Source organism: Arvicola amphibius, chromosome 12 (genome assembly GCF_903992535.2).
Source record: "Arvicola amphibius chromosome 12, mArvAmp1.2, whole genome shotgun sequence".
Classification (NCBI taxonomy): domain Eukaryota; kingdom Metazoa; phylum Chordata; class Mammalia; order Rodentia; family Cricetidae; genus Arvicola; species Arvicola amphibius.
This window is the reverse complement of record NC_052058.2, coordinates 57723710-57737559: the sequence shown is the minus strand read 5'-3', so window position 1 is coordinate 57737559 and position 13850 is coordinate 57723710. Positions and strand designations below refer to the sequence as shown.

Here is a 13850-nt window from a genome sequence, read left to right as displayed (position 1 = left end):
TTAGTTTTCTTTTTCAAACCACGATTCATATTCAAATATTAGTTCAGTGCCAAATATGTGTAAAAAGAGTGAGCAAAACAGGTTATCTGGGACAAAACCTTAAACTGCTTGAATCTTCACTAATTGTTCATTTTAATATATATTACATTTTGATCTTCTACTCTCAGGCATATGAAGACTTTACATATTTTTTCTTCTACATGGTGGTGTGTTTGTGTGTTACAGGACCATGTGTAAGTCAGAGGACATCTGCAGAAGGTTTCTAAGCTCCCATAATGTGGGGCCCAAGACTAGAACTCACATAATAAGGAATGGAGGCAGGCATTGCTACCCAATAACCCATCATGCCAACCTTTATAGAAACTTGAAGCAGTGGTTCTCAACCTTCCTAATGCCGAGACCCTTTAATACAGTTCCTCATGTTGTGGTGACCTCCAACCATAAAATTATTTTCATTGCTACTTCATAACTGTAATTTTGCTACTGTTATGGATCATACTGTAAATATCTGTTTTCTGATGGTCTTAGGCAGCCTCTGCAAAAGGGTTGTTCAGACCCAGAGGTTGAGAACCACTGCTTTAAAGTAATGCACCCGGCTTTTATTACTGTTAAAAATGTTGTGAATGAATTTGTCCATTTTTGCATTAGTTTGAAGAATCAGTATTTGAGAAAACACAGAAAATAGCAAGCCTAGTTAGGAGGAACTCTACAGATGAACTGCTTAGGCGGAGTGTGGATGGAGAAGAAAAGCTGACTAGCAGGAGTCTCTCTCGGGAATTTAGTGACAGTTCAATAAGGAAATTTGATAAACAGGAAAGTCTGCTCCAAATTCCTTTCTTGATAGATTGAAAGAATAGTTATGACTTTATAGAAATAATACAGACGGTGTGAATGGGTGGAACCATAGCACATCTTTTTAATGTCTCTCTTGAGTGTATGGGCCATACAGTGTATCAGCATAGCATTTTAACAGAAAGGGCGGTCAGTTTTATAGTAACTCATTTGAAGAAGGGGTGGGTAATAATGTTTACTAGAAGACAGTAAACGAGGGACAGGTTAGAGGAAAGGCTATCTCAAAACGGAGCAGGTGGCTTGCTACCGCCAAAAAAGCACCTCTTTTCACTACAAATTATCAGCAATTACCTGCCTTAGAAGACACAACTATTCATGAATTTTGAGTTAAGATTAATTAGTGGCGATTTAAAGTTCCAAAGTTGGCTTGTTTCTACATCTATGATTTAAAAGGCTACTTACAAACTTGAGCCTAATTCTACCCATCCCATAATACAGAGCATTTCCACCAGCTAGAACTCAGGGCAATCAAAGCAGAACTTTTCACATGTTCAAAATAGAAGCCCCGCAGTAGAGGTTGTTAGTCAAACGCTGGCCTGATGTCTATAATCAGTTAACTAAAAAGTTAACTGGTTGCCCTTGCCTTCTTTCACGCTAAGAACTTTGAATTCCAATTTTGGAGATTGCAATGCCTTTTCCTATCCCATCCTGCAGGGGGCAGTGACCAGGAATCTCACTCTTAACCACAAGCTCCCTGATCAGCACCAAATCCTTCCCGCACTGTTCCTGGGAGCGTCAGATTAGTCGCGGGAGCCAGGGCCTCCAACTGAGCCTGCGCATACTGCAGCTGTCGCGTGGGCGCATGCGCCTTGCGTAGACCTGGGCGGGTCTGGGCTGCTCCAGTGTTTCGGGGTCCCGGGAGCTGTGGGAGGAGCCGGCGGCCTCACCGTGGTAACCGCAGCGCCGCCGCCGCCCAGCCTTGCAGGCCTCGGGACTGTCACCGCCTAGGCTGTGAGGGTACTTTGGCCGGGTCCCCGGAAGTAGCCTTCCCAGACTCTCAGACACCCCCATCCTCCCCACAACGCTACCGACGCCGCCATGCAAGGCGAGGACGCCAGATACCTCAAAAGGTGACGACCCGGGCCCCGCCCTGAACAGGTCCTTAGGCGTTTCCCCGCTGATGTGGGTTGTCATTGGGCAGCGCTAGAGGAGAGAAGGGGTGGGGTGCAGTGAAGGAGAAAGAAAGAGGGGGGAAGTGATGGGGTGGAATGAAAGACGCGGCCCTGCAGGGCGCGAGGTCCCTAATCCACCTTGGCTTGGCGGGGCCCTGACAGCATCAATTGATTTCCTTGCTTCTATAATTTATATCCGCAGTGAGAGGCAGATTGGACTAGGTAAACCCTCTATTTCGTTTGTTCTTGTTTTTGTTTTCCCCCCGACCCAATCTTCTGCTTTTCTCAATAGATAAATCCCATGGGAGCGTGGAAGTGATTTCTGTAACAGCACCAATTTGTGTTTAGTTTGAGATTCATAAATCACGGGGGTTTTGAAATAAAGACGGACGTGGTGGTTTTTGCTTCGTGCAAGACTGGCCTGGGATGTTCAGCCAGCTGTTCTTGTTCCACTTCACCCACTTGACTGTCATATTCACAACATAATTTATATAGGAAGTGCATTATTATCAAGATCTTGGCATGAAAGAGCTCCCCATTTTCTACCTTAAGTTTGTGTGATGTTAGCTATTCCAAAAAAGAAAGAGAGAAAGAGAGAAAGGAAGAAGAAAGAAAGAAAGAAAGGAAGGAAGGAAAGAAAGAAAAAAAGAAAGAAAGAAAAGTAAATTTATAGAGATTCCTTAACTTCTGTCAAAGATAGAGACATCCAGGGTTAGGAATACACCACTCTCTGGACCAGAGCCATTGAGCAGTGAACAAATTGAAGGCTATTGTGGGGTCTCTATTTTTAGTTAAAGCTTTGTTGCTGATTCCCCACAAAAAGCACGTACTTTTTTGACACAATTCATCTAAAATGAGAGCCATAAAGACAATACTTTTGAGAGAGAAACCATGCATGTTATGTGGTGACATGAGCCTAGGTCCTAATATACTTTAGTGAGTATATTTTTTCCCTTGCTTGGTAGGATTCTAGCTGTCACAGAAACACCTTACAAATGTTAGTGGACTCTTAAACGAGTCCAGTGATTATAAGATAAATTAACTATACTGCCTTTGCAAGACAGGGAACATAGTCCTTTGTCTTTGATTTTCTGTGTTTACGGCAAATGAAGAGACTTTGAGTAGAGATTTGTAAACGGAACACGTAATCATAAGAAATACTCAAGGAGGCAGTACTCCTTTTCCCACATAATTTTGCTAACAACATGCACACATGTAACCCACACACCTGCAGGCATATACACACAAAATTTTTGTCCAAAGAATTAAATGTTCTAATTTCAACATGAAACCTGAGTTTATTTTAAAGAAAGTGCTGCTATTGTTCCATTTTCTGATTGTCATATGCTATGGTTGCTCCATGTGCTATGGCGTTGTTTTCCTCAGGGTCCTCGGACTAGTGTGGGCGCTCTTAAAATTGCATCATCCAGGAAACAATAAATGTAACTGATCTAGTTCCCATGATGTTTTAAGTTGGAATCAGCATCTGGAAAGGGGTTGAAAGTACTATGTTTAGTTTTATCTAATTTTGACAGAATAAACTTTGCATTACCTTCAGGTTAAATATATGCATTCACACATGGATATCTGAGAGAGACGATTATTATATATATGATATACAGAGCTAATGGAAAAGGCAGGAACTTGATGGATATGATAAGTATGATGCTTTGTTTAGTTTTTTACATTGTATAATTCTGTTCCACTTATACTGTGCATGACACTTTATTGCACTTTTGTAACTGAATAATATTTCATTGCATGGGTATATTATAATCTGATTATTTATGACCCAAGTGTAGATAGATATTTAGGTGATTTTTTTTTGCCACTTGCCTATAAATAAAGTTGTTATGATCATGACAAGATTTTGTGTGAACACTTGTCTTTAGTCATTTGGTACATATATAAGCTTGGGATTGCAGAAACATGGAGTGATTCTATGTTGGACTCATGGAAGAGCCAACAAAAACTTTCTCAGTGCCTGTACCTTTTATGGTCCCTCTTATACATGTAGGCTCCAATTTTTCCACCAATGCCTGTTATCTTCTCTCTTTGTACTGTTCTGCGTGTGTGTTCTGTAACCGTAGCTATTCTAGGGGGTGTGAAGTGGTGTCTTTCTTTGATTTTGATTTCATTTCCCTAATAACTAAGTAAGTTGAGCTTCTTTCATATGATCCTTAGCCATTTGTCTTCCTATTTTAGGAAAAAGTTGTTAGTAAAATATATTCTCAATACAATTTGTAAATATGCAATTTACAAACATTTGTCACAGCCTTTTTTGTTTTTTTTACTGTGTTGAATATGTCAAGTGTCAACAATTTTAATTTGTTGAAGACTAATTTATAATAGTTACTGTTGCTTTTAAAAATATATTTATAAGCCGTTGTTAAATTTAAGGCCATGAAGCTTTCCCTTATGTTTTATAGTTTTAGCTTTTAAATGTTTGTCTTTTATGCAATTGAGTTAATTATTGTACATGGCACTAAAGAATATCTAATCTTGGGGCTGGAGAGAGGGTTTAGCAATTAAGAACACTGGCTGCTCTTCCCGAGGTCCTGAGTTCAATTCCCAATAACCACATGGTGACTCATAACCATCCATGAGATCTGAACCTCTCTTCTTGCCTGCAGGCATACATGCAAACAGAACACTGTATAAATCATGAATGAATGAATGAATAAATAAATAAATAAATAAATCAAATGGTCTGTGATGCTGCAGGCCTTTAATCCCAGCACTAGGCTACAAAGCGAGTTCCAAGACAGCCAGGACTGTTACACAGAGAAATCTTGTCTCAAAAATAAATATATAAATAAATAAATCTCTTTTTTTTTTTTAAAAAAAAAAAAAGCAAAACAGGATTAAATAAAGTCAGCTAAAAGGTGGAGCAAACAACTAGTTGGCAGGACGTGAACATAAGATTATTAAGAAAACCTTAAGGAGTACAGGAGAGCCAGGAGGGTGGATAGAGAGATGCACAGGAAGTAGAAAGGAGAGACATTGAGTTGGGGGGACTCTTGTTTGAGTCAGACAAGGGGAGGCTTCTGAGACATCGGCTGAGGAGGAAGGTCAGCTGGTGCTTTCTCTGCTAATAAAAAAAGTTACAAGCAAAACTCTCACACATATAAAATCTTCAAAAATATATGAAAAGAATATCTAGGCATCATTTGTCAAGGAGATTGTTCTTTTTCTCCATTGATATTTGAGCATCCTTATTAAAAATTGACTATAAAGGTAGGTGTTTGTTCCTGCACTGTCAGTCCTCATCAACAGATTACTAATATGTGTCTCTTTGTGCTAATAACTCTTGTTGTGCTAGTAACTCTTACTGCTTAAACGGGGAGGTTTTCCATTGATAAGTGTGAGTCCTACAACTTTGTTATTCTTTATTAAGCTTATGTTAATGTATAGAGTCTTTTGTTTCCAAGTGAAATTTAGTGTTGTCTTTTCCATCTCTGACAAAAACGGCTGTCAGGACTTTGATAATGGTTCTATTGACTCCATGAATCATCTAAGGGAAATAGTACTATCTAAAAAATTAATTGGAGGCAGAGGCAGGCGGATCTCTGTGAGTTCGAGACCAGCCTGGTCTACAAGAGCTAGTTCCAGGACAGGCTCTAAAAAAGCTGCAGAGAAACCCTGTCTCGAAAAACCAAAAAAAAAGAAAAAGAAAAAAAAAAAAGAAAAAAGTAAAAAATTAATTATCCAGCCCTTGAACATAGGATGGCTTTCCCCTTTTTTAAATTTCTTATTAATTTCTTTAACTTTTAAGTGTTTTAAGTGTTGAGTCTCCCTGCTTTCATTTATTTGTAAACAGTTCTATTTGTTGTTATGGGATATTGAATTTTTTTAATTTAGTTTTTAAATTTTTATTTACTATCAATAAAAAGATAACTTACTTTTAAACATACAACTTTGCTGAGTATGTTTATTAACTTAAACAATTATGTATAGTTTTAGAATATAAAAATGAAATAATTTCATTACAGATGATATAATTTATTTCTTATTTTCAAATCTGGATTCCTTTTTACTTCTTTACATAGGTCTCACTAGGTTCAAATCTCTAGGATATTTGAAATAAAAATGGTGAAACTGGACATTGCCATGTTTGTGATTTTAGAGAAAAATAGGTGTTTCTCATCATTAAGTATGACATTAACTGCAGAATTTTCATTCATGCTTTGTATCATATGGAGGTTGTTTTCCTTTATTCCTTACCAATTTCTGAATGAAGAATTTGTTTTTATAAAATGGGTTTTCTGTCAGTTGAGATAATCATTTACTATTTTCTTCATTTTATTAATATGTTGAACTCCTTGAGTATAGTCTTTTAATGTGCTGCAGATTCTGCTGGCTAGCACTCTGAAAATATTCCCAGCTGTGTTCTTCAGGAATGTTAAGTCTAGAACTTTTGTAATATCTTTGCCTTGCTTTGGAATGTAATGTATTGTAAAGTGTTTTCTGTCTCCTCTATTTTTTGGAGGATCTTAAGAAGGATGGGTGTTTATTGTTCTTTAAATTACAAGTAAACCCGTACACACGTTTGTTGATGTAATCCTTGCTTAGGTGTTATTTAGGCAATAAGATAGGGTCTCACTGTGACCTTCCCTGGACAGAAATTCTCTGTAGATCAGGATGACCTAGAACTCACAGAGATTTGCCAGTGCTCTGCATCCTGAGTGCTAGAATAAAGTTGTACTCCACAATTCCTGGCTTTTTCATCTTTTTAAACAATCAACATTTATTTCCTCTTCATTTATTGTTTCTACAAACTCTAGTAGTTTTTTCTCAGCCTTTTCTAGCTTCTTGGGGTGTAAAATTGAATTACATCTTTATATGTATATATGTATATACACATATACATACATATATACATATAAAGATGTAATTCAATTATATATAATTGAATTCCCTCCCTTCTCTCCTCCCAGTCCTTCCCCCCACCCCATTTTTTCCCATTGCCTCCAATCCACTTCTCCATTTCTGTTTAAGAAATGACAGGTATCCCACAAGTATCAGCAAAACATGGCATATCAAGTTTCAGTAAGTCTAAGTACCTCCCCATGTATTAAGGCTGGGCAAGATGACCCAGTATGGAGAGTAGGGTCTCAAAAGCCAGTTAAAAGAGTCTGAGCATCCTCTGTTCTCACTGTTAGGAGTCCCACAGGAAGACCAACCCACACAATTGTAACATTTATTCAAAGTGCCTAGATCAGTCCCGTGCAGGCTCCCTAGTTGTTGGTTCAGTCTGCGAGCCCTATGAGCTCAGGTTAGTTGAGTCTGTGAGTTTTCTTGTGGTGTCCTTGACCCCTCTGGCTTTTACAATCATTTCTCCCCTTCTTCAGCAGGATTCCCTGAACTGTGCCTAATGTGTCTGTGGGTCTGAAACTGTTTGCATCAGTTGCTGGATGAAGCCTCTCTGATGACAATTAGTCTAGGCACCCATCTGGCTGCAGGAGATGCCTACCTAGTTCAGGCTACATATCCGCTATTGCTATGAGTCTTCCCCATAGACTCATGGGAGATTCCCTTGTGCCAAATTTTTACTTGACCCCAAAATGCCGCCCCCTTTTTAGTAGTCTCTTTTAGTACCCCTTCCCCGTGGTTCCTACTTCCCCAGCCTGATTGCTTGTATTCCCAATCCCACCCTCCCTCAGTCCACTCATGAAATCCCTTATGTTTCCTTTTCCCAGGAAGATTCTTGGTTTCCTTTAGTTGTCTTATGGCTCTAGCTAGGACTTCAAGTACTATATTGAATAAGTATGGAGAGCATGGACAACCTTGTCTTGTTTCTAATTTTAGTGGAATTATGTTGAGTTTCTCTTCATTTATTTTGAAGTTGACAATAGGCTTGCTGTATATTGCTTTTATTAAGTTTTGGTATCTTTCCAATGCAGGCATTTATAGTTACAGATTTCTGTTCGGCAATGCTCTGTCACACCCCTAAATTTTGTTGTGTTGTTTTTATTTATAATTTCTCTTGTGAGTTACTCTTTGACTTAGTAGCTGTGTGGATGTGGATTATTTAATTTTCCATATTTTTGTGAATGCTTTCTTTCTGTGCTGATTCCTAGTTTTATTCATTATGTTTAGAGAACACACTATATAATTTTAGTGTTTTCAAATTGATGACTTGTGCATAACATAAGATCTACCTGTTAGAATACCCCATTTACACTTTTTAAAGGGAAAGTTCATCTCCTTTATATGTATTAGGTCTAACTGGGTTATAATGTTCAATTTCTTTATTTATAGTAATCTATATAGGTATATCTGTTATTCCTAGTGATATTGAAGTCTGCCACTATTGTTATAGAACTGTTGTACTATTGTTATAGAACTGTTGTTCTTTACTTTCAGTCCTTGATTTATATGGTTTAGGTCTCTACTCTCAAGTTTATGTTTGTAATAGTTAGATCTTCTGGATGTGTTGATTCGTTTCTCACCACAGCGTTTGTTGTTACATTTTGTACTAGCTTGTAATTTAAAGCCGGTTTTGTATAAGTGCCCCACCTTTCTTTTGTATTGTTTGTATTTTCTTTTTTTTAAACTTTATTTTTTTAAAAATTTATTTATTTATTATGCATACAGTATTCTTAGTACTCCACCTGCAGGCATGCCTGCAGGCCAGAAGAGGGCACCAGATTTCATTACAGATGGTTGTGAGCCACCATGTGGTTGCTGGGAATTGAACTTGGGACCTTTGGAAGAGCAGGCAATGCTCTTAACCACTGAGCCATCTCTCCAGCCCTTGTTTGTATTTTCTTTTCCCATCTTTTAACTTTTAATCTGTTCATGTTTTTGGAGCTGAAGTATCTACCATGTCTACCATATACACATCATATATATATATATATATATATATATATATATATATACACATATATACATATACACACACACACACACACATACACATACACACATGCATCATTTCTTAATTATCCATTCTGGAAGTCATTGCCTTTTATTAGAATTTAAATTATAAAGTAGTTACTTTATACTTAAGACTTATATCTATTTAAAGAAGCATTCTAGACTAAAGGTACACACAGTGGCTTTTCTGTTTAGCTACATAGTTACCTTTATCAGTTTTCTTTACTTCCTCATTTGGTTTCAATTTATTACCTAGTTCACTCCAGGCCAAAGGATTTCTAATAAATATTTCTGTGGCTTCAATTGTAATAAATATAAATATATTTCTAAGCTAGGTTATCATCTTTGGGTGCAGTTCTCTGGTACATATGTACAAAGTGGTGTTACTAAGAAGGCATTATCAGGCAGTTAAGAAATATCAATTTAGTAATAGGGTACTGTAAATAAAAAATTCAATAATTTTATCAAATTAAGAATTGAGGTAAAATATTTAAGAGATAATCATCTCAGAAGTTAGACATTCCTCATATGTTGTAAATGCTATGTTCAATTCTGTTTGAAAGTTTAGCATTTAAAACAAAATTATTCATCTTATAAAAGTAAAAACAAAATAAACTATAAATATAAATTTTAATGAGGTACATCCATTGTGAAAACAATTTTAGGGGCTAGATAGTTGGCTCAGCAATTAATAGTTTTTGATGTTCTTGCAGAGGACTCCAGTTGAGTTCGCAGCACCCACATAGTGGCTCATAACCCACCGTAACTCCAGTTAGAGGGTACCTGATTACCTGGGTCTCTGCCGATTTTAAGCACATACATAGGCACATATAAACACCCATGTACATAAAATATAAGCAAAAAAATACTCACATGGAATCCCAGCAGAATCCTACCATATTTTCAAACACGGTTTGCAATCAGTCCTTCTTAAATTATTCAAAAAGAGAAGGCACACTGCAAAACTCTTTCTGAGAAGCCAGTACCATTCTAATACCCAAACTAGTTAAGGCACAGCTGCAGCAACAAAAAGAAAACTATAAGCCAATATCCTATGAGCACAGATTGAAAATCCTCATTAAAATGCTTGTAAATTTAATATAGGCTTATATCCAAAAGATTATATACCATATACCCATAGGAACCATTCAACATGAATTGATAAATGAACTTAATATCAAATGAACTTAAATATCAAATGATTATCTCAATAGATGAAGAAAAGGCCTTCAATGAAAACTTTCATGCCATTTTGATAAAGGGCTTAGAGAAAAATACCGGAAAATACCTATCTCAAGATGATGAAAGCTATATATGAAATACCCACAGCCAGCAGCATCTTAAATAGAGAAAATCTTGAAGCAGACAAACTGAAATCAGGAATGAGACAGGGCTGTCCTCAATCCCCACCCCTTTTCAATACACTGCTCAATGCACTAGCTGGAGCAATGAGTCAAGAAAAGGAAAGTAAAGGGCTACAAGTAGGGAAAAAAGAAGTCAAACTATCCTTATTTGCTGATGGTACAATATTACACATAAGAGACCCCAGAAATTCACCAGAATTATTCTAGAAACAATCAACAATCTCAGCAAAGTGACAGGATAAAAAATCCATTTGCAAAACTCAAGAGCTTTTCTATACACCAACAATAAACATACAAAGAAAGAAATCACGGATACACTCCCCTTCACAGTAGCCCCAGAGAAAATAAAATCTATAGGAAGGACTTCTACAATGAAAACCTTAAATCTCTGAAGAAAGAGATGGAGAGAGACACTGGGCAATGGCAGAACATCCCAGGCTCATGGAATGGTACAATTAATATCGTGAAAATGACTACCAAAAACTGTTTTCAGATTCAGAGCAATCCCAATCAAAACTCCATTTCATTCTTCACAAAAGTAGAAAAGCAGAAACTATACTAAAATTTGTTTTGAACAATAAAAAACCCTAGATAGCCAAAGCAATATTTAGCAAAAAGTGCAGTGTTGGAGGGATTGCTGTTGGAGATTACAAGATTCAGTACAGAGCCATCAGATAAAATCTACATGGTACCAGCACAAAAACAGACATGTAGATCAGTGGTACAAAATAGAAGACCCAAATATGGGTACAGTGCAAGTAACTATAACCATCTCATATTTGACAAAATGTCAAAATCAGACACTGAAGAAAAATTGAACTTCAACAAGTGGTACTAGGAAAACTGGATGCTCCACATGTATAAGAATGAAATTAGACCCATATCTATCACCTTGCAGAGAAACTAATTTCACATCAATCAAAGGCCTAAATATGAAACCTGGAACATTGAATATGCTAGAATAAAACACACACACACACACACACGGTATATGAATGGCATATGTATAGGAAAGGACTTTCTGAATATGATCCATTTATCCAGGAATTAAGGCCTACAATTGACAAGTGGGGCTTCAGAAAACTAAAAGACTTCTTCACAACTAAAACATTTGAGTGAAGAAGCTCACAGAATGGGAGAGAATCTCTGCAAGTTATCCTCGACAGAGGGTTACTATCAGAATATATGGAGAAATCGAAAACTTAAGAAAAAAACATGACTCATTCGAAAAATGGGCTATGGATTTGAGCAGTGAGTTTTTAGAAGGAGAAATAAAAATGACTAAGAAATATCTCCCCAAAATGTTAATTATCCCCAGCAATTAGGGAAATGCAAATCAAAATGGCTGTGATAAAAAGCTCATTTTAGTCAGAGCCATCCTCTGCAAAGACAATTTTAATTATAAATGTTTCACTTGCATTTATACGTGGTTCTTTGGGTAAATACATATTTTTTTTCAAGGTAACACTATTCATGAAGATATGTTCTGCTGGGCCAGGAAATACATACTTGTCCCAGACTCAGAGAATGTGATTAGATGGCGTGCGTCAGTCTCGCCCTCATGTTTTAGACGTAGAAACTGTGTGAAAATTATGGCTGTTCTGTGAGATTTTAATGTATTTTTTTATATTTTTGTAGGAAAGTTAAAGGGGGAAATATTGATGTCCATCCATCAGAAAAAGCTCTCATCGTTCAATATGAAGTGGAAGCTACCATTCTTGGAGAAATGGGGGATCCCATGTTGGGGGAAAGAAAGGAATGTCAAAAAATGTAAGCTTTCTTCATTTGTATACATCTTTAACATAGGGGACTTTTTATATAAACTTTATACAAATCTAATATTTTAGTCTTCATAGGTAATAAATATTTATGGAACACTTCTAGATAGACTTTATCTTAGTCAATGAAAGATTGCATTAGACTATATAAATATGGAATATATTCTAGAGAAATGCTAAGTGAAATTAATCACAAAAGCTACGTTTATATAGGAACTTTTTGCTTAGTTTGGAAAATCTGACTATTAAAATCCTGTATCCTTTTCCCCCTAGAATTGCTGGGAGTGGTTTGATGTTCAGATGTTCCCAAATGGGGCACAGATCTTTAATTAGTCCTTGAAAGCAACTTAGTCCTCTGAAAAAATGTTAGTAATAAGAGTGCTCTTAGATCGTCTGGTGTCCTACTTCCTTTCCGTCGTGGTTTTGAGAGAGTCTCTCGGGAACTGTCCTTTTTTCATCATTCTGCAGTTTTCTGCTGATTATCTTACCTTCCTCCTATAGTTTTATGATGAAATGAAATGAAAATGAAATTGATGCCCTGGCAATGCTGAAGCATGTGTGGGCAGCACATATATGGTGGTTCTGTAGAACTTGCTCTTATTGAGTTTCATGGTCTAAGTTGATGAGGACGACTGGCCAGGTCTGTTCCTCAAGAGGGCACCAGATCTCATTACAGATGGTGTGAGCCACCATGTGGTTGCTGGGAATTGAACTTACGACCTTTGGAAGAGCAGACTATACTCTTAACTGTTGAGCCATCTCTCCATCCCCCATAGTTTTATGATAGTAGAGAAGATTTGATATCACTTAATGTTCACCCTTAGCCCTCTCCCAGATACTCAGTGTTGATTTGGTAATTAGTCAGAAGTCATTTCTACTTGTGCCATGTTTGGAATTGAGTGTGTTCGAGCTACTAAGAATGCATGTGATAGTGCCACTTTAAGTATAAGTATTGACTGCAAGTCCTTAAACACTCTGGCGATGGTTTCTTCCCCACAAAGAACATTGTTTCCCATCGAGATATTTTAGGTTGTCACTATAAGATGGTCACGTTTTCATCTAAGAGGTGGAATCCAAGTACTATATGCACACAGTTGCCTCCTACAACAGAGACTTACTAAGTCTGAATTTCAGTAATGCATAGTTGAAAGCCGTGGCTTGCTTCACCCTACAAAGAGAAACCGCTTAGTGTCTCATTTTACTGTCATCATTGGCTTTTCTGTCGGGATCAGGAGACTGGCATTAGTGGCTCGTGATGATGAATGAATCCTCTAGACTATACAAGACACTGAAGAATATGTGCGCATACTCACACTGCAGTCCAGCTCACCCTTTTAGTCTTTCTCTCTCCGTTCTTTTCTGTTTGTCATTCCTTACCTGAGACTATATGACTTGAGCATTAATGAAAATCTCTTGAGATTTCAATATTAGATTTCCTAAAGAAAAGCTGTCTTTAACTTTATAATCTCAAAACCTGCACTTCAGGAGAGGAATTTAATTTTTAGTTCTAAGGGTTTCACAAAAGGCATGTCACATTCACTAACCAAAGGTATGTACCACATGACCCTACCAAAAGGAAAATGTGTTTTGTTAATCTGAAAGGTTTTGTTAATGGTGTAGAAGAGAAAGTCTGTGTAGGTTGAGATAGGCATGACATAAACTGTCACCAAACTAGAGAGGCCATTGACTGTCTAGATCCACAGCCTGGCACATCAGCCTTTTAGAATGCCTTTCTGATTTCATTTTGAGAAACTGATGGTTATGGTGTAGAAATCATACAGATGAAATTCTGTTAGCTTTTAATAGATGTTGGGTGCCTAACAAAAGTACATATGCTGATTAAAAGCAGGTGAGTAATCACA

The 13850-nt window shown here is 37.1% G+C and overlaps 1 protein-coding gene across 1 annotated transcript in view; it reads left to right on the top strand.

Annotated features, from left to right (window-relative positions):
• Positions 1–1685: 1685 nt before the first annotated feature.
• Kifap3 (kinesin associated protein 3) overlaps positions 1686–13850 on the top strand; it is a 129725-nt gene continuing 117560 nt past the window's right edge. Inside the window, exons 1-2 of the mRNA XM_038349684.1 lie at positions 1686–1922; positions 11849–11980. Coding sequence (XP_038205612.1) covers positions 1891–1922; positions 11849–11980 — 164 coding nt within the window. The 5' untranslated portion in view covers positions 1686–1890. The remainder of the gene's footprint in view (positions 1923–11848; positions 11981–13850) is intronic.